At 47.8% G+C, this 21,103-nt stretch overlaps 1 protein-coding gene across 1 annotated transcript in view; it reads left to right on the top strand.

Moving 5' to 3' along the window:
- The window catches only part of ACSBG2 (acyl-CoA synthetase bubblegum family member 2), a 51,059-nt gene that overhangs the window by 27,062 nt on the left and 2,894 nt on the right, over positions 1-21,103 (top strand). The window contains exons 7-14 of the mRNA XM_083363518.1: positions 4,487-4,567; positions 6,096-6,245; positions 8,174-8,350; positions 10,011-10,192; positions 16,325-16,558; positions 18,585-18,802; positions 19,111-19,250; positions 20,704-20,950. Of these exons, the coding sequence (XP_083219644.1) occupies positions 4,487-4,567; positions 6,096-6,245; positions 8,174-8,350; positions 10,011-10,192; positions 16,325-16,558; positions 18,585-18,802; positions 19,111-19,250; positions 20,704-20,950 (1,429 nt within the window). The remainder of the gene's footprint in view (positions 1-4,486; positions 4,568-6,095; positions 6,246-8,173; positions 8,351-10,010; positions 10,193-16,324; positions 16,559-18,584; positions 18,803-19,110; positions 19,251-20,703; positions 20,951-21,103) is intronic.

The following is a 21,103-nucleotide window of genomic DNA, read 5'->3' as shown; positions in this document are numbered from 1 at the left end:
CCACCCATCTCCCAGGGGGTAAGATAAAGAAATATGGATTTAGAGAGATGCTTAAGAGCAAACAGAGAATGCACTGGCTGGGGAATTCTGGCAGTTGAAGTCCACCCATCTTCCAGGGGCGGTAAGATAAACGTGGATTTAGAGCAGGGCTTTTCAACCTTTTCACCCATCGTACCACTTTTAGGATATGGCAACATCCGAGTACTACCAGTCGCCTAGCAAGGTGTCAAAAACTTGATGACCAAAAAAAAAAGGAAAAAAGTGATGAAGTACACGCAGTTCTCGACTTACAACAGTTGGCTTAGTGACTGTTCAAAGTTACAATGGCACTGAAAAAGGTGCCCCCCCAAGCCACAGCCGAGAAAGATGCCTGCCCGCCCGGCAGCGCTCTTCCTCCTGTCCGAGGTTTTCATTGTTGTGAGCATTTCTGTTGAGGATTGGCAGCGGGGATGGGGTGGGAGTTGGTTTTGATTCCCCCCCCCTGCTGGGTGGTTGCAGCAGGTTTTGGTCACTTCACATGACCCTGGGAGACTGTGACAGTCATAAATAGGAATCAGTTGCCAAGCGTCTGAATGTAAATCACAAGAGCCTGGAGATGCTGCAACATTCCAGCTGATCGACGCTTCTTCTGGGCTCAGTGGAAGCACCAGGATCAGTGCTGAGCTCCAGCTGGAGCCTGGCGCTGATCCTGGCGCTTCCACTCAGCCCCGGCAGCCCTGCAGCTCCAGCTGTGTGGTGCTGCCATTTTCCTCCCCCGCTACCACTTTTCTAGGATGGTCGTGTACCACCTGCCAGGTGCCGATGTACCACAGGTGGTACCCGTACCACTGGTTGAAAAGCCTTGATTTAGAGAGATGCTTAAGAGCAAACAGAGCATGTGTTGGCTGGGCAATTCTGGGAGTTGAAGTCCACCCATCTACATGCTGCCAAGGATGAGAAACGCGGCATTAAGTCCGTGTCTTTTGCATGGCTGCGTGTGGACACAATAAAATTGGTGCAGGGCTGTCACACTCTCAGATTGTCTGGAGAAGGGGCCATTCTCAAATGTATTGGTTTATTCAACATGTTTTTGTGCTGCTAGCAGAATAGGACAATGTTCAGTAGCTCGCCTTGTAGAAAAAAGTCCAGTACAGGTAGTCCTCAACTTACGACCAGAGCCCTAAAATTGTGCTGCTAAGTGAGACATTAAGGCAATGCTGCCCCGTGTTACCGCCTTTCCTTGTCACAGTGGTTATTAAGTAAATCACTGTAGCCCTTAAGTTAGTAACACGGTTGTTAAGTGAATCCGGCTTCCCCATTGACTCTGCTTGTCGGGAGGTCGCAAAAGGGGGGGGTCACGTGACCCCTGGGACACGGCGACCGTCACAAATGTGAAGCAGTTGCCAAGCATCTGAAGTTTGATCCCGTGACTGTGGCCGTAAGTCACTTTTTTCCCTGCCGTCGTAACTTTGAACGGTTACTGAATGAACTGTTCTGAGTCATTTGTCTGAAATGGGGTAGGGTTTCCTGCCTAAGCAGGGGGTTGGACTAGATAACCTCCAAGGTCCCTTCCAACTTTATTATTATTATTATTATTATTATTATTATTATTATTATTATTATTATTATTATTATTACTATTATTACTATTATTACTATTACTATTATTATTATTATTATTATTTTATTTATTTTATTTTAATCCCATTTATATCCCGCCCTTCTCCGAAGACTCAGGGCGGCTTACAATTTAAGCACAAACCAATGTGCTTAGCACATTATTAAAGAGTTTTACAAAAAAAAGATTTTACAATACATATCCCCAAAGCCCACCCACCCCAAACCACCCCCCTTCCCCCCCCCCCCCACTTCCCAGAGCTAAATACAGGGTTATAGATATAATAATCATATTCTAACTAAAAATTATCCATAATATAAAATTAACCAAATTCATAATGTGCTTTAACTCCCCTTTAACATAGATACATACAAAGTACTAACACTAAAATTAATAACAATATCCCACTAAAATCTACTCATAAGCTAAATGGAACTTTTTAGTCCCATATTTGTTCTGAGTATAATCTATCCATCTCCTCCTAACTGAAATATATCTTTCTTGTGAATGATCCTTCAAATAAGCAGAAATCTTAGACATTTCTGCAAGATTCGAAACTTTAAACACCCATTCTTCCATAGTAGGCAAACTACCCTTCTTCCAGTATTGTCCCACCAGTAACTGTGCTGCTGTTATCAAGTTCAACATCAAATTGATTTCTTTAGTATCACAATCTACAACAATACCCAATAAAAACAATTGTGGAGAGAACTTTATCTTTCTCTTAAAAATCTTTTGAATGTTCCACCAAATTTTAATCCAAAAAGCTTTTATATTTCTACAAGTCCACCACATGTGAAAATAGGTAGCTTCTAAACTACCACATCTCCAACATTTAGACTGTAAGTTAGGATACATGTTAGATAACTTCTTGGGATCCAGATGCCATCTATAAAACATTTTATAAAAATTTTCTCTTAAGTTTTGAGCCTGAGTAAATTTAACATTTCTGACCCAAATTACCTCCCAAATATCCAACGGAATTGGTTCCTGGATATTTTGTGCCCACTTTATCATACAATCTTTAACTAATTCCGTTTCCGAATCCAATTCAATTAAAACATTGTATATCCTCTTTATATGTGCACAATTTGAATCTCTAATTTGTTTTACTAAATTTTCATCTGTAATTGTGATGCCAACCTTCTGATCCAACTTCCACCTAGCTTTCAATTGGGTATATTGAAACCAAGAGTAACTTATGTTTTCTTGTCTTAACTCATCTAATGATTTAAGTTGCCAATCATTCCCTTCCAATGTAAGTAATTCCTTATAGGAAAACATATCCAAACTCACTCCCATAGATACGCCTTCTATCACGTATCCGGGAATTCCCCAGATCGGTATTTTATAATTTAACTTATAATACTTTTTCCAGACATGCAACAAGGCACTTCTAAGAATATGAGATTTAAAAGCCCTATCCACCTTTTTATCATAAAGCAAATATGCATGCCATCCATATACCAAATCCCTATTATGATTATTATTGTTGTTATTAGTATTATTATTATTATTAGTAGTAGTAGTATTGTAGTAGTATTGAGGATTACTTGTATAAAAGACATTCAAAGCAAAATAAGAGCACAACTCTAGGGATATATGTGTGTGTGTGTGTGTGTGTGTGTGTGTGTGTGTGTGTTAAATGCTTGTTAACTATTTAGATTACCTTGCTAGGCCCCAAACATGGGACAAATCTTTATTTCCTGTTTCAGCCTAACCGAAGGCCATTGACAGGCAGTAGTCACAACAGTGACAGCTCATATTTGTGTAAATTTTTTTTTTTAGATTGCTAACAAAGAATTAAAGGGAGACTGATATGCATTTCAAACTTATTTGTTTTCATCAGTCAGCCATACCCTTCTGAGATTCGAACCTGGGCTGATTGCACATTAGGCAGTTGTTTTTACCTCTAGGCCACAAGCTCTATCTCACTTTGTTAGCTGAGAAGCAAGGGAGATATGTGTTAAATGCTTGTTAAGTATTTAGATTACCTTGCTAGGCCCCAAACATGGGACAAATCTTTATTTCCTGTTTCAGCCTAACCGAAGGCCATTGACAGGCAGTAGTCACAACAGTGACAGCTCATATTTGTGTAAAATTTTTTTTTAGATTGCTAACAAAGAATTAAAGGGAGACTGATATGCATTTCAAACTTATTTGTTTTCATCAGTCAGCCATACCCTTCTGAGATTCGAACCTGGGCTGATTGCACATTAGGCAGTTCTTTTTACCTCTAGGCCACAATGAGAAGCAAGGGAGATATGTGTTAAATGCTTGTTAAGTATTTAGATTACCTTGCTAGGCCCCAAACATGGGACAAATCTTTATTTCCTGTTTCAGCCTAACCGAAGGGCATTGACATTTGCACATTAGGCAGTTGTTTTAACCTCTCTCTCTCTCTCTCTCTCTCTCTCTACATATATATATATATATATATATATATATATATATATATATATATATATATATATATATATATATATATAGAGAGAGAGAGAGAGAGAGAGAGAGAGAGAGAGAGAGAGAGAGAGAGAGAGAGAGAGAGAGAGAGAGAGAGAGAGCGCTCGTTTAGTGACCGTTGGCCGTTGCAAAGTAACCATGCAGCCAATCCTGGGATTTGTGACCTGGGAACCCAGATCGTTCAGGGTGAGGGTCGGTTTCACTTAGTGGCCCCTTTGCTCCAGGCGAGACCAGCCAAGGATTTTGTAGGCAAGGACTGTCCAGGGCCACCGCTGAGATCCAGCACCCCCAAAGTCTTGGCTTATGACTTTTTTGGGGGGAGGGGGGCTGAACTTCAGAGTCAGTGACTTTGGGGCGTTGTCGGGGGTCCCGGTGAAAACATTTGGGGTGAGCCTTCTCTTGTTTCTCTCCCCCTCCCCTCCCCAGGTGGAGAAAAAGCTCCCCCTCCTGAAAGCCATCATCTACTACAACGAAGACATCAAAGAAAAAAGGCCGAACCTCTACAGCGTGAGTACCTCCCCTTCCTGGCGCAGGGGGCTGGACTAGAAGACCTCCAAGGTCCCTTCCAGCTCCATTCGATTCCTATTCCTTTCCATTGGTCCTCGACTTACGACCAGAATTTCCATAGCTACACCAGGCAGCTATTGAAGTATGAAAGCTTCTTCTTCTCACGGTTGTTAAGCAAAGCAGTTAAGCCATTGTTAAGTGAATCATTCGGTCATTAAGCGGATCTGGCTTCCCTCTTCCCCCCCTCCCCCCCAACTGACTTTGCTTGCTAAGAAAGTGGGAAGTGGCAATCGTCGGACGCCGAGACACTGCAGCCCTCGCAAACACAGGTTAGTCCTCGACTTACAACGGTTCAAAGTTACAACGGCACTGAAAAAGGTGACTTAGGACCATTTTTCACACTTCACAACAATCGCAGCATCCCATGGGATCAGCCCAGAAACTGACTCATATTTATGACGAGTTGCAGTGTCCTGGTGTCACGTGATCCTCTTTTGCGACGTTGTGACAAGCAAAGTCCATGGGGAAGCCGGATTCGTTTAACAGCCGTGTTAACTCACTTAACAACAGCGGCATGAAAAGTTGTAAAGTGGGACAAAATTCACTTAACAAACGTTTCGTTTAGCAACGAAGATTTTTGGCTCAGTTAGGATCGTAAGTGGAGGAACTGTCTCTAACTGCCAGTTGCCAAGAATTTTGATTACAGATGGTCCTCAACTTATGACCACAATGGAGCTCCAAAATTCTCTTGTTAAGTGGGGCTTTAAGAGAGCGTTGGCCCGTTTTGTGACCTCTCCTGCCACGATTGTTAAGTGAATCGCTGCAGTCATTAAGTGAGTCACGCGGTTAAGTGAATCTGGCTTGTCAGAAGGTCGCCAAGGGGGAAGCACATGATCCCGGGACACTGCAACCGTCATAACTACAAGTCAGTTGCCAAGCACTTGAATGCTGATCATGGGGACGCTGCAAAGGTGGTAACTGTGAAAAGTAGAGTAGGTCACATTTTTCCGTGCCATTGTAACTTTGAACGGTCGCTAAACAAACTGTTGCAAGTCGAGGACTTCCCTGTAGGTGACCGCGGGCATGCTGCAGCAGTCGTACATTTGAGGACCTTTTTTCCAGGGCCGTTGTAACTTTGGCGGCCAAACGAACGGTTGTAAGGCGAGGACCGCTGTCGTCCTTGTCCCGCTCTGCTTCTTCCAGATTCTCTCTGGGAGGAAATACTTCCTCACCAGATCCGGAGATCCCAGAGATCTGGAGAGGCCTGGGGATCCCGCAGGGAAGCGTCGCACTCTGAGTGGGCCTCTTGGGCACCCCCGGCAGAGGGCTGGAAGGGCCAGTGGGTAGCGTCCCGCAGGGCCATCAATGCCTTGGATTGCATAATGGGAGGGGGGAGAGAACAGCCCGCTGTTTCCCTTAAAGGGGAGGGGGCTAAGAGCCTATGCGCCCCACACATCATGACGCACGGACGTGGACGTGGCCCCCACTTCTCACCCGAGGCTCTGTGGGGTTTTTCCCTCCCGATCAGTGGGACGAGTTCATGGCCCTGGGCAGCTCCGTCCCGGACGAGCAGCTGGACAAGATGCTGGCCAGTTTGAAGCCCACCCAGTGCTGCACCATCATCTACACTTCGGGGACCACCGGGAACCCCAAAGGAGTCATGCTCAGCCACGACAACGTAAGTGCCTGCCTGCCTGGGCCCCCTCCGTGTCTGTCTGTCTGTCTGTCTGTCTATGACATCTCGCCACGGGACGAGAGCAGCACTAATGCCAAAGAAATGGTGGAAGAGAATCGCTAAAGAAAGGATACAAAAGGGGGGAGGGGCAGAGTGAGACGTGCGAGTATCCAGAAAAATATATAAAACGTGTATTTTAAATGATTAAATTGAGTTGCTCAATTTTCCCGGGGTGAGTTGTCGCATGCCTCCCAAGGCCCCTCTGGCAGGAAAGACCCCCCACCTCCACCCCAGCCTCGTCCCTCACATCAGGGCTTTTCAGGCTGCACTAAGTGATCAGCCGTAAGTCGAGGACTTGCCAGTGTCTCTCGTTTTTTCCCCCTGAGGTCCTAAGAGGCCGAAGTTTGCAGGAGACCTTACCCGGTTTCCTGCTGTTTGCAAATACCAAACTGCATTGCTGCGTTTAAGATTTAAATTAGTGTCTAGGTAGAACATCCGTCATGTGGGTGTTTTTCCGAAGGGCACGTGGGCTTTGTCTTTCCTGGAAGATGTTTCCCATCTTCACCTCTGAAGAACTGAAGAAGCTTCTTGGATGAGAAGCGAAACGTCTTCCAGGAAAAACAAAGCCCACTTGCCCTTTGGAAAAGCACCTTTGGGCCACTTAAATGAGCGCCTGGCGAAACTTGAAAATATTTAAAGGTTCCCCCGCAGATGCGTGCTAGTCGTTTCCGACTCTAGGGGCCGGTGCTCATCTCCGTTTCCAAGCCGAAGAGCCAGCGCTTGTTCGAGGACGTCTCCGTGGTCATGTGGCCGGCATGACTAGGTGCCAAAGGCGCACGGAACGCCGTTACCTTCCCACGGGAGTGGTCCCTATTTTTCTACTTGCATTTTTACGTGCTTTCGAACTGCTAGGCTGGCAGAAGCTGGGACGCGTAACAGGCGCTCACTCTGCTATGCGGCACTCGGGATTCGACCCGCCAAACTGCCGACCTTCTGATTAACAAGCTCAGCGTCCTAACCCACTAAGCCACCGCCTCCCTTTCAAAATATTTACTCACCCTGAAATAAATCTTGAACATGTCAAGCTTCTCCCACGCCTGGCGAAACTTGAAAATATTTACTCACCCTGAAATAAATCTTGAACATGTCAAGCTTCTCCCGTCCCTTCTTCTGACTGATGCAGTTTAAATGGCATTAAGGATTCCTCTCCTTTTTAGCTTCGTCATTCAGTTTTTCCGATCGGGAAACCCTTGTGGACACTCAAGGCCCTAAAGATTTTTTTTTCAGGAGGCAACTGGACTTTCTTGTTTTATCTTTGAAGACGTTTCGCTTCTCATCCAAGAAGCTTCTTCAGCTCTGACTGGACGGTGGGGAAGGGGAGGATTTATACTCCTTGCAGAAAAACTGGTCATTTGCCTTCTTTCAGAGAGTCGTTGAGGCCACTTGGAGGTTCGTCTGTGTCCTTCGGGTCACCTGAGTGGTGCACAGGGGTGTGGAGCCTCCTTGGAGCAACACAGTCCTTTCAGCAGTTCCAAGGCGGCTCCACACCCATTTGCATCACTCAGGTGACCCCGAGGACACAGGTAAGCCTCCAGGTGGCCTCAACGACTCTCTAAAAGGATGCAAATGACCAGCGGTCTGCAAGGAGTGCAAATCCTCCCCTTCCCCACCGTCCAGTCAGAACTGAAGAAGCTTCTTGGAGGAGAAGCGAAACGTCTTCCAAGGAAAAACAAGGAAGTCCAGTTACCGCCTGAAAAAGTATCTTTGGGACAACCGTGACCTTGGGTGACTGAGAATCTCCACGGACACTCCGGCCCCACACCTTTGTGCGTTTGTTTCCTTACGGGACCCTAATAGCCAAAGGTGGCCTGAGGCTCCTCTGTGGGGGGTGGACATCCCGCCGTGGCAGCCATGCCGTCTTTGTCCTGCAGATCACGTGGACGGCCAGGGCAGCCGGAGAGTACGTGAGCCTGAAGACGGCCTTGGAGGGCCAGGAGAGCGTGGTCAGCTACCTGCCACTTAGCCACGTCGCCGCCCAGATGATTGACATCTGGCTGCCCATCACCTTCGGCGTGGAAACGTACTTTGCTCAGCCTGATGCTCTGAAGGTGAGTTGCCGGCTCCTGCTTACGATGACAGAGCTGGAAGGGGCCTCGGAGGTCTTCTAGTCCAACCCCCTGCTCAAGAAGAAAACCCTGTGCCATTCCAGGCAAATGGCGTCCCAATCCCTTCTTAAAAACCTCCAGCGATGGAGCACCCACAATTTCTGCAGGCGAGCCCTTCCACTGATTAATTGTTCTAACAACAGCGGCCCTGCAAGGTAGGCCAGACAGCGGTTGTCAGAGTTGAAAGAGAAGCAACTTACCGCCTTAATTTGAGCTCAGCTTCTAGTGACTTCTGATGGGATTTCCTAGTGGTGCACCATCCTGGCATCTAGGGATCAGCTGAGGTTGGCTAGGTGCTGCCCCCTAGTGGGGAAAGCAAAGGTTCCCTTAAGTACAGCTCGATTCCTTGTTATACAGGCCAATCTCGTTTCACATCTGCTCTGTTGTTGAAGTTACAAGGGTGCTGGAAAAGTAACATTATGACATGTCTTTGCACGTGTAACTCCTGCTATGTGTGACCTTCCCAGCCGGCTTCTGACAAGCAGAGTCAACGGAGAAGCCGGCAGTAAAATCGCAACCCCTGAGGTCACGTGAGGTCTCTGGCTTCATGGGAAGTGACATCAGTCTGTCACAGTCACACCGTGTTTCATTGAACAACTGTGTGTCGCTTAAAGAACAGAGTGACTAGTCTCCGTTGTAATCATTAAGTGTGCCTGTGTAAGTTTTGGCAGTGATGCAGAACTGTTTCTTCCAGGGCATTTTCCCTTCCCAGTTGATACTTTGGCTTGTGGGATCTCCTGGTGGTCTCTCATCCATATATTAGCTGTGTTGATTTCTGCTTAGCCTTTTTCTGATATGGTGAGGTCAGCCAGGTGTTGCTGCCACAAACCCTTAATTTAGAAGCAAAGACCCCCTGAGGGAGATGGTTGACTAAGATACGAAAGATGGATGGATGGGGAGAGAGAGAGAGAGATGATAGACATATGGTAGATAGATAGATAGATAGATAGATAGACAGACAGACAGATGATATATAGATAGATAGATAGATAGATAGATAGATAGATAGATAGATAGATAGATAGATAGATAGATGATACAAAAATAATAATATAATAATAATAAAGTTGGAAGGTACCCTTGGAGGTCATCTAGTCCAACCCCTTGCTCAGGCAGGAAACCTTATACCATTTCAGACAAATAGTTGTCCAGTCTCTTCTTATGTATCTATATGTAGATATAGATAGATAGAGACACGGATAGGTGGACAAACAGAGGAACACATAGACAGAATGGATAGATGGATGGATAGACAGACAGATAGATAGACATAGAGATGATAGATGTAGATATAGATGGATAGAGAGAGAGACACACACACATGGACAAACAGATAATCAGATGGATAGATAGACGGATAGATAGATGATAGATGTATAGATATAGGTAGATGGAGAGAGAGAGAGGCAGGCAGATAGACAGACAGAGGGACAGACAGAGACATATAGATAGATTAAAGCAAAGGGGGGGGCAGAACCTCAATATTCCCGGTGGCTCTGGGTGGGTTTCTCTCCCGTGCGTCCTCCCCACCCTCCTCTTGAATCGGCTCCCCTGCCAGCACTCTGGTTATCCCCCAACCGGCTCCTTTGTCTTGGCCTGGCAGGGCAGCCTGGTGGAGACCCTCCGGGAAGTGAGACCCACGGCCTTCATGGGCGTCCCCCGCGTGTGGGAGAAGATGCAGGAGCAGATGAAGTCCGTGGGGGCCAAGTCCTCCATGCTGAAGAAGAAGATCGCCGTGTGGGCCAAAGCCGTGGGGCTGGAGACCAACCTGAAGCGCATGAACGGGTACGAGGTTGGGGGGGAAAGGGGGGGAGGTGGAGTCCTCCACTGCCTGGATGCCGCTCCTGGCTGAGATGCACCCCCTGCTTTATGGGTCTGGTGACGGAAAAGCCCCCTCCCACCGAGGGTCGGGGCCACAATAGTGGCTTTCGGGAGGTGCAAAAGTGGGCTCAGGGGGATCTTACGCTTGGGACCTTTGCTGCTCCCCCAAATTTTGGGTCAGGAGGGAGGCAGGAGCAGCATCGGCAAGGCACAAACTTTTTGGGACCATTCCCAGCTCTGCAGCCCCCTCCCCATTTCTGAGCTCACCATGTCAGCCGCTTTGCCAAATACAGTGGCTGCACCCAGCTGAGTGGATGACCTGTTCAAAACAGGTGCACCCCCTTGTGGACAAAGCAGGGAATTTAATAATAATAATAATAATAATAATAATAATAATAATAATAATACAGAATATAAGGAAAAATGGCTGGATGACAGATTAAATAGATGGAAAACCAAAGCTTTGCACGGACAACATTTGAAAAACATTGAAGGAAAATGTGATAACAACTTGACACGGGCATGGCTTAAGATGGGAACCATCAAGAAAGACATGGAAGGCTTAATACTGGCTGCTCAAGAACAAGCACTACAAACTAATGCCGTGAAAGCGAAGATACAAAAATCCTCTGACAATCCAAATTGCCGACTTTGCAACAACAAAGTTGAAACTGTTTCGCATCTAATATGTGAGTGCAGCAAAATCATGCAAACTAATTACAAAGCAAGACATGACCGAGTTGCTAAACTAATCCACTGAGCATTGTGTAAAAAATACGACTTGCCTGTGTCCTAAAAGTCGTGGGAACATAGGGTGGAAAAAGTTGTGGAGAATGAGAGGGTGAAGATCTTGTGGGACTCCCGAATACAGACCAATCACCATTTGGAACACAACACGCCAGATATTGCAGATGAAGAGAACCGAAGCGTACAGCTGATTGATATCGCTGTACTAGGAGATGCCAGATTCGAAGAAAAAGAACGGGAAAAAATTACGAAATACCGCGACCTGGCCATCGAAACTGCGCGATTACGGATGAAACGCATAACAGTGATACCCATTGTCATCGGGGCACTGGGAACTATGTCCAAAAACTTTGCAAAACACATCAAGAAATTGCAGCTTCCTGCAATAACTCCAGCAAAGCTAGAAAAAAACTGCACTACTTGGAACATCTTACATTTTAAGGAGATACCCGGTTGATACCTAGGATGCTGGCAGCAACCCGTATCAACCATTAGCGCCAGTCAATTTGAGTGTTCAGTTGACTGAGTTTCATGTTTTAGGAATAAAAGTTTTATAATAATAATAATATAATAATAATATAATAACAATAACTATAATAACGGTGATGATGATGATGATGATGATAATAGAGTTGGAAGGGGCCTTGGAGGTCTTCTAGTCCAACCCCCTGCTCAGGCAGGAAACCCTACACCCCTGAGGACCCCACCCTGGGCTCCTGGTCAAGGCAAGGCCGGGCTCCAGCAGGTCCTTGATTGTTCTCAGGAAATGTCCCAATAAAAGGACACTCCCACGGCCGTTCAGGCTCCACCCCCACCGTACTCTGAAGGCAGCCCCCCTCAGTCCCCCAAACAACAGCCCGTAAGTTACAAAGAAGGTCCACAGGGTAGGAGCATACTCACAGGGCACGGTCCAGGGTCCCAAGTCCAGTCCACCCGGCTAAGCGAGACCACAAGGCCAAGGCGGCAGGCAGAAGGCGCGGTCCTCAAGGTTAGGCAAGGCAAAAAGGCACCAATCAAAGCCAGGCGAGCACAAGCCAAAACAAGCCATCATTCCTGGCCCAAGACTGCCTCCCCACGGCTTCTTCTTCAGTCACTCCACTCCAGCTACTCCTCGCGAGGAGGGGTGGGGAGATCCGGCAGCCTTTCTCTAAGATGGCTGCGCTCTGCTCTCTGTGCCCTCGGATCGGCTGGGGGAGGCAGCTGTTCCTCTCCAATGGGGATCGGCTGCCTCTCAGCCCCACTGCCGGTCAGCAGCCGATCCGGCCCTGTATCGGCGCAGGCAGGCAGCTCTCCGGCCAACTACCTCCCCCAATGCCTGAGGGCCTGGGACAGCGTTGTCCTCGGCCGAGGGAGACGTGCCGTCCCCGCTAGACGGTCCTGGTTCCAACTCCTGCTCCAAACCAGGCTGCGATGGGGCCATGGCGCTACCCAGATTCCCCGCCTGCGTCCTACCAGGACCTACGGTGGGCACTCTGTTTGCCTGCTTGAGCCTTGATCAAAAAGCTCTTCCTGTTGGCGCCCACTTCTTTTTTCCTTGCAAGGATCTAGGGACCGGTAGCTGCAGGTGGGGCATGTTGTTCCGTGAGAAACTTGTGAAGTGAGTTTTGCCCCCCCTCCCCGCTTTTACGACTTTTCTTAACCCCGTTTGTTAAGGGAATCGCTGCAGTTGTTAAATTAGTAACAGGGTTGTGTAAGTGGGCTACCCCATTGCCTTGGCATGTCAGAAGGTTGGCAAAGGGGGGGGGGTCACACACACACACACACACACCCCAGGACACTGCAAATGTTACCAATATGAACCAGTTGCCCAAAGTCTGAATTTTGACCAGGTGACCCTAGGGATGCTCAACGGTCATAAGTGTAACACTTTCTCAGTGCCGCCGTAACTTTGAACGGTCACTAAGGAAACTGTTGTAAGTCAAGGACTAACTTTGTTAGCGTCCCCTGGGTGGGTCGCCGAATGGACTTCCCGTCCACCTTGTGGGCGTTGTCTCTCTTTCTTACATCTTTTTAGGATTTTTAAATTTATTTTTAAGCAAAAGCCCCAGTGCTGCATTACGGGCAAGACTGCAAAGGGTGTCTTGATTGGCTGATTATGGAAATTAGGCTTAAAAAAAAATGAAAAACCATCCCTCCCTTGGCTACTCTTTTGTACGTACCGTAGGGAGCATCGGACTATTAGCTGTCGCCCTGGAATGAAAAACTGAACAATGAGCTTTGAACTTCCCTCCTTCCCCTTGAAAAGGGCAGAAGGTCCTCGACTTAAAACAGTTCATTTACTGACCGTTCAAAGTCACAACGGCATTGGAAAAAAAGGGAGTTAGGACCGTTTTTCGTTCTTAACGACTGTCGCAGCATTCCTCTGTGGTCACGTGATCAAAATTCCAAGCCTTGGCAACTGACTCGTATTCATGACGGCTGCCGTGTCCCAGGATCACGTGATTTCCCCCTTTGTGGCCTTCTTTTTTTTTTTTTATTGAAAAGTTTTAAAATACAGTTTTCCTTTAAAAAACCCCCTTCCCCCTCCCTGCTCCCCCCCTACCTCCCCCCCCTTTGTGGCCTTCTGACAAGCAAAGTCTGAGCAGGAGGTTGGAATAGATGACCTCCAAGTTCCCTTCCAATGTTATCATCATCATCATCATCATCATCATCATCATTATTATTATTATTATTATTATTATTATTATTATTATTATTATTATTATTATGTCAGTGGGGGAAGCTAGATTCACTTAACAACCGTGTTACTAATTGAACATCTGTAGTGATTCACTTATCAACTGAAAGGTCATAAAAGACCACCTGCAGAGCTTATCAAGCCACGTACAGGTAGTCCTTGACTTACGACCACAATGGAACCCCTAAATTTCTGTTGTTAAGTGAGAGTTAACAAATGCCTCACATTTTCACACTTAGCGAGGGTTGCAGCATTCGGACGTTTGGCAACTGCTTCCTATTTACGACGGTCGCAGTGTCCCGGGGTCAGGTGGTTCCCCTTTTGTGACCTGTTGTTGTTAGCTGCGAAGTTGTGTCCGACCCATCGCGACCCCATGGACAATGTTCCTCCAGGCCTTCCAGTCCTCTACTATCTTCTGGAGTCCATTTAAGCTCACACCTACTGCTTCGGTGACTCCATCCAGCCACCTCATTCTCTGTCGTCCCCTTCTTCTCTTGCCCTCAACCTTTCCCAGCATGAGGCTCTTCTCCAGTGAGTCCTTCCTTCTCATTAGGTGAGACAAGCAAAGTCCACGGGGGAGCTGGATTCACTTAACGACCGTGGGACTTACTTAACTACAGTGGTTCACTTAACTGTGGCAAGAACGGTCTTGCTGAACCACAGAAATTTTGCACTCGGTTGTGGTTGTAAGCCGAGGACTGCGTGTATTTCAGTGTTTCCCATCTGGCTGGCTGGGGAATTCTGGGAGGGGAACTTCCGACGTCTGGAAGTTGCTACTGTTGAGAAGCTTCCTTTTGTTCCGAACATGACGTAACATGAAGCACTTTCTTCCTCATTGGGAATGCAAAGTCGCTTGCTCCGAGCTTGTATTTTTCTTAAATACAAACAAACCTTTTCTCTTGCCTTGACGATGTTTGTTGTGAAAATAGGGATGGTGTCACCAAGACCTGTAAGGTAACACCATCTGTTCAAATGGTGGACCGCTTTCCTGGGCTTTGCCTGTGCCCGTTGGTGACCCAGTGACTCTTGTCGTGCTGAGCTTTGAAAAGAGCAAAGAGAAGAGAAAATAGAATGCAGAATACGAATAGAAGAGAATAATAAAATAGAACAGAAAATGGAATAGAACAGAATGCAGAATAGAATAGAGTAGAGTAGAGTAGAATAGAATAGAATAGAATAGAATAGAATAGAATAGAATAGAATAGAATAGAATAGAATAGAATAGAATAGAATAGAATAGAATAGAATAGAATAGCAGGATGGGGATGGAATAGAATAAGGGAAGGGAAGGGAAGGGAAGGGAAGAATAGAGAATAGAAAACAAAATGCAGAATAGAATAGCGAATAGAAAACTGCAAAATGGAATGGAACAGAACAGAATAGAATAGAATAGAATAGAATAGAATAGAATAGAATAGAATAGAATAGAATAGAATAGAATAGAATAGAATAGAATCAACAGAGTTGGAAGGGACCTTGGAGGTCTTCTAGTCCAACCCCCTGCTCAGGCAGGAAACCCTATACCATATCCAGACCTGCGCAGCAGGGCTGCTTTCCCAGGACCTGTTTCAATAAACACTCTTCCCATACCGGTACATGCGTGTGTGTGTGTTGGGGGGGGCAGCACAGCCCCTAGGAAGGCTGCAGCCCTTGCTGGTTGTGGGGGGGGGCTCTTGTTTCTTTCCCAGCCTCCTGCCCATGGAGATTCTCCATCATCCAGCTCACGGTAGTCGTTGCGCTTCTCATCCAAGAAGACGTTTTGCTTGCTTTATTTATTTATTTATTTATTTATTTATTTATTTAATTTATATACCGCCCTTCTCTCAAGAGACTCAGGGCAGTTAACAGGGCAATACGTAAAAAACAGATACAAAAGTTAAAATTATTAAAACATGATTAAACAATGCCCATAGTACAAATTTAAAATTAAAGTCATAATAACAAACCCACCCCGTCCCATGAGGCCAGGCCCGCTTCCTTAAAGAGATGGGTTTTAAGGTCGCGCCGGAAGGAGCGGAGGTCGGGCGCCATCCGGAGCTCTACCGGAAGATGGTTCCATAAGTCCGGTGCACCCACAGAGAATGCTCTCCCCCTGGGGGCCACCAGTCGGCATTCTTTGACCGGCGGCACCCTGAGGAGGCCCTCTCTGTGGGAGCGTACTGGGCGGAGGGAGGTTGACGCCGGCTGCAGGTGCTCCCCAAGGTATTCTGGACCCATGCCATGGAAGGCTTTGTAGGTCATCACCAACACCTTGAACCTCACCCGGAAGACAACTGGCAACCAATGCAGCTCGCGGAGCAAAGGTGTAACACGGGAGTATCGGGAGACCCCCGACACAACTCTCGCGGCTGCATTCTGTACCAGTTGGAGCCTCCGAGTGGTCTTCAAGAGTAGCCCCATGTAGAGAGCGTTGCAGTAATCAAGACGAGAGGTCACGAGCGCATGAGTGACCGTGCGCAAGGCATCCCGGTCTAGATAGGGCCGCAACTGGCGCACCAGGCGAACCTGGGCGAACGCCCCCCTAGTTACAGCCCTCCTCTCGGAGCCGAAGAAGCTTCCGGGATGAGAAGCGAAACGTCTTCATAGAAAAACAAGAAAGTCCAGTTGCCTCCTGGGGGGTGGGGGGGGAAGCACCTTTGGGACTCCCAGCCTCATGCATACTTTTCCTGCAGGTCCGTTGATCTCCCGATGAATTACCGGCTGGCGAAGGCGCTGGTTTATAAAAAAGTCCGGAAAGCCTTGGGGTTGGACCGCTGCAACAGGTGCTACACGGGTGCGGCCCCCATCACAAAGGACACCCTGGAGTTTTTCCTGAGCCTGGACATTGTGATCTACGAGCTCTACGGCATGAGCGAAAGTTCGGGTCCTCACACCGTTTCGCATCAAACGTCGTACAGGATGTCCAGGTAGGCTCAGCACTCAATGGATAGGGTATATTTACAGGGCAGGGGGGGCACAGCTGGGCCCAAAATTTCTCCTAAGTGAAAACGGTTGTTAAGTGGGGCTTTCCCCCATTTTACGACATTTCTTGCCACAGTCGTTAAGTGAATCACTGCAGTTGTTAGTTAACACAGTTGTTAAGTGAATCCGGCTTCGCCATCGAGTTTGCTTGTCAGAAGGTCGTAAAAGGGGATCATCACACACACACACACACACACACACACAGAGAGAGAGAGAGAGAGAACACTGCAACCGCCATAAATGCCACTTTCCCAGCATCGGAATTTTGATCACAGGGCCGTGGGGAGGCCGCCAAGGGCGTTAACTGCAAAAAGTGGTCGTAGGTCACATTTTTCAGTGCCGTCGTGACTTTGAACGGTCGCTAAACGAACGGTTGTAAGTTGAGGGTGACTTGTGCAGCCATAATGGAGCCTGCTCGAGATGATTGCAAAATTGTGGTGGTTGCAAAGCATGGCGTCACTGTGCCAAGCTGATTTTCCGACTCTTTTTTTTTTTTGTAGCAGTTGTTTAAGCGAACGCTGCGGTCATTAAGCGGAGCGATTGTTTTGGGGGGCATTTTTGCCCAAAACTGGAAATAACTGCCAATTCTCCTCAAAAACATTGTACATTGAAGTCACGTGAGCATGGGGTGCTGCAAACTGCCCTAAACCCAGGCCAGTTGCCAAGTGCCCAGGATATAAACCCATGACCATGGGGATGCCATTGTAAATTAGTAACCAGGTTGTAAGTACCTTTGAGTGGGGGGAAGGGTCTGTCCTAACTTTGAATGGTCACTATGTGACCCGTTGTAAATTGAGGACAACCTGTATTTTCTCTTCCACCTGGGAAGACTTGAAGGCTTTTCTTATTTAAAGGTAAAGGTAAAGGTTCCCCCACACATGCGTGCTAGTCGTTTCCGACTGTAGGGGCCAGTGCTCATCTCCGTTTCAGAGCTGAAAAGCCAGCGCTTGTCCGAGGACGTCTCTGTGGTCATGTGGCCGGCATGACTAGACGCCAAAGGCGCACGGAACGCTGTTACCTTCCCACCGTAGTGGTCCCTATTTTTCTACTTGCATTTTTTACGTGCTTTCGAACTGCTAGGTTGGCAGAAGCTGGGACGAGTAACAGGCGCTCACTCACTCTGCTACGCGGCACTCGGGATTCGACCCGCCAAACTGCCGACCTTCTGATCGACAAGCTCAGTGTCCTAACCCACTGAGCCTGAATTCGTGGGTGAATCCACTCCCGTGTCCATTGCAGAATTTAAATTTCCCCAATGGAGGAGATTCCTGCACGCTCAGATGAACAGGTCACAGGAGAGAATTCCCAGAGTCGGGAGAGATTTTCAGCCCCGTTTGGGGCCGAGTTCTTTTTCCCTGGCACGACTGGCTTTGTTGTGCCGAAATTTCTGGCTGAGATTGGAAAGCTCTCCGCCAAGCATTAAGAGGTGCGAGCAGATTGCTGTGTTTGTTGGGCAAACACTGAAAAAGTCTAGATTTCAAGTGTGCCGTTGGCAAGCTGTTAACATGGGCATCTTGCATTTTACATTTTACAGTTGGGAGAGTGAGCGAGCGGAAAGGTGGTGTGTGTGGGGGAAACCTCTGAATTTTTTTTTTAAAAAAAACCTGATGCGAGCAAGTGTCGAGGAAAAGGACATGTAAATGGGAGAAATACCCTAAAAAGTTCTAAACATTTGGGTGGCTGTGTTGGAAATTCAGCGCGGCCAGCTCTTGATTTAATGGACAAAGGAATGCCTGTTAAATCAGACCCTGTCTGTTGTATCCAAAGTTCTGCGTTAAATCAGGATGCGCTATTTTGTTAAACAAGGGTCCTAAGCTTTAAATAATTAGGTTTTCTTTTATACCCCCTCACATTGTGAGCGTGGAGACTCTGCTGTGCTTCTCCGCAATGGGCAGTCCGTGTGTGTGTGGGGGGGTACACTTGCCAGCCCTTAACTCTTTGCTTGACCCCTCCCCTCCCCCCTCCATCCAGCTGCGGTAAGGAGATTACAGGCTGCCGGACGATGCTTTTCAAACCAGACCAGGAAGGCATCGGTGAGGTCTGCTATGCCGGGCGCCATGTCTTCATGGGCTACCTGAACATGGAAGACAAAACGAAAGAAGCCATTGACGCCGAGGGCTGGCTTCATTCCGGGGATCTGGGCCGGCACGATGAGGACGGCTTCCTCTTCATCACAGGGCGGATCAAAGGTAATCCAGTCCCCTGGGTCACCAGGGAAGGTCACAAATGAGAATGCCAGGTCCGCTGGGAGGCTGCAGCCCTCATAAATACAAACCGGTAGCCAAGTGCCTGGATTTCGATCGCGTGGGCTTGCTTCGACAGTCGTAAGCGTGAAAAACAGTCTAATTTTGAAAGGTCACAAAGCGAGCGGTTGTTAAGTCAAGACTCCCGGTTTCTGCAGCAGACAAGCTGCGGTTTGTCCTGTAGACTGCAAGTGTGTGAATCCAGTCGCTTTTCTTGAGGTCTGACGGCATGGCCTTTGCCATTTTCATTCCAGAGCTCATCATCACCGCGGGGGGAGAGAATATTCCCCCAGTCCCGATTGAAGACGCGGTCAAGGAGGCCGTCCCCATTCTTAGCAACGTCATGTTAGTGGGAGACAAAGCCAAATATCTCGTCATGCTGATGACCCTTAAGGTGAGCGCCGGATTTTCTCCTGCCTCCCCTAGGCACCGGGACCCGCGGGGGAGGGGAGGGAGACAAGTCCAAGGGGCTGCCATTCTCACTCCTTCAGATCCAAATGGGGCTTCCCCAGATGTGTTTAGAATAGAATAACAGAGTTGGAAGGGACCTTGGAGGTCTTCTAGTCCAACCCCTCCTGCTTAAGCAGGAAAGACATTTCAGACAAGTGGCTGTCCAGTCTCTTCTTAAAAGCCTCCAGTGTTGGAGCACCCACAACTTCTGGAGGCAGGTTGTTCCACTGGTTAATTGTCCTCACTGTCAGGAAGTTTCTCCTTAGTTTTAGGTGGCTTCTCTCCTTGGTTAGTTTCCATCCATTGCTTCCTATAATAATAATAATAAAGTTGGAAGGGACCTTGGAGGTCATGTAGTCCAACCCCCTGCCCAGGCAGGAAACCCTATCCCATTTCAGACAAATGGCTGTCCAGTCTCTTCTTAAAAACTTCCAGTGTTGGAGCATTCACAACTTCTGGAGGCCAGTAGTTCCACTGGTTAATTGTTCTCACTGTCAGGAAATTTCTCCTTAGTTCCAGGTTGCTTCTCTGCTTGATGAGTTTCCATCCGTTGCTTCTTGTCCTGCCTTAGGCGCTTTGGAGAATAGCTTGACTCCCTCTTCTTTGGGGCAGCCCCTGAGATACTGGAACACCACTATCATGTTCCCCCCTCGTCCTTCTCTTCCTTAAACTGGACATACCCAATTCCAGCAACCGTTTTTTTATACCTTTTAGCCTCCGGTCCCCTGATCATCTTTGTTGCTCTTCTCTGCACTCTTTCTGCCAGATTCTAGAGCGCCCTTTTGCTGTTTCAAGATGGGTGAGCTTCAAACTCCTGGAATTGGCCAGCTGGGGAATTCTGGGAGTTGAAGTCCACCCATCTTAAAGTGGCCAAGGTGGGAGAAACACTGCTCTGGGCAGGCACGATTGAGGGTGTCAATCCAGGCAAGAGAAGTTCCCCTTTCAAAAGTCTTCAGGAGTGGAAAAACTGAGGACTTTAATTGAAAGCTGAGTGTTTAGTCTTCGTTTTTGGAGAATCCTGTTCACCGAGTCCCCTCATGCTTGACCGTTCTTTCATAAATGCTCCCAAATAGCTGCTTAGCTTAGGGTAGGGCTGATCCTATGCTGGTGGGGGGAGGGGGCGCAGAGGAAGAAATTCCTCCACTCCTTCAGTGCTCCAGCAGGTCAGATTGTTCCTACTGAGGGTCTAGAAATGGTCTCCAGGTGGGCAACGTTGCTGGCCTCTGCCTTGAGCCTACAAACTTACCTTTTACTCCACATTGTCTGAATGGGTGGGTGCCCACATACACCCCCTCATCTACCCCCCCTGGGCAAACACCAAGGCAGGGCCAGCCCCCACCAGATGACGGCACTGCACCCCTTCCCATGGCCACCCCAACACTCTTCTGCTTTTCTAGAGCAAGATGAACTTAGAAACGGGGTTATCGGAAGACGAACTGACGCCCGAAGCCATTGAGTTCTGCCAGAAATTGGGCAGCAAGTCCACCAGGGTCTCCGACATCGTGGGCAACAAGGACGTGGCTGTGTACACCGCCATCCAGAAGGGGGTCATGAAGGTCAACGATCATGCCACCTCCAACGCCCAGAAAATTCAGAAGTGGGTTCTGCTCAGCAAAGACTTCTCCATTCAGAGTGGCGAGCTAGGTAAGAAGCTGGCGTGGATGGCTCGTGGGCAAACTGCTGGGCTAGGGGGTGTGTGAGATGGCACAGGGTGGTGTTTCTCGACCTTGGCAACGTGAAGAGGGGTGGACTTCAACTACCAGAGTTCCCCAGCCAGCCATGCTGTGGGGTTCAGCC

This window comes from Vipera ursinii (assembly GCF_947247035.1).
Source record: "Vipera ursinii genome assembly, chromosome: 1".
In the NCBI taxonomy this organism is placed as follows: Eukaryota; Metazoa; Chordata; class Lepidosauria; order Squamata; family Viperidae; genus Vipera; species Vipera ursinii.
Note: the sequence above shows the minus strand (reverse complement) of the source record. Positions and strands in the feature narration are given on the sequence as shown.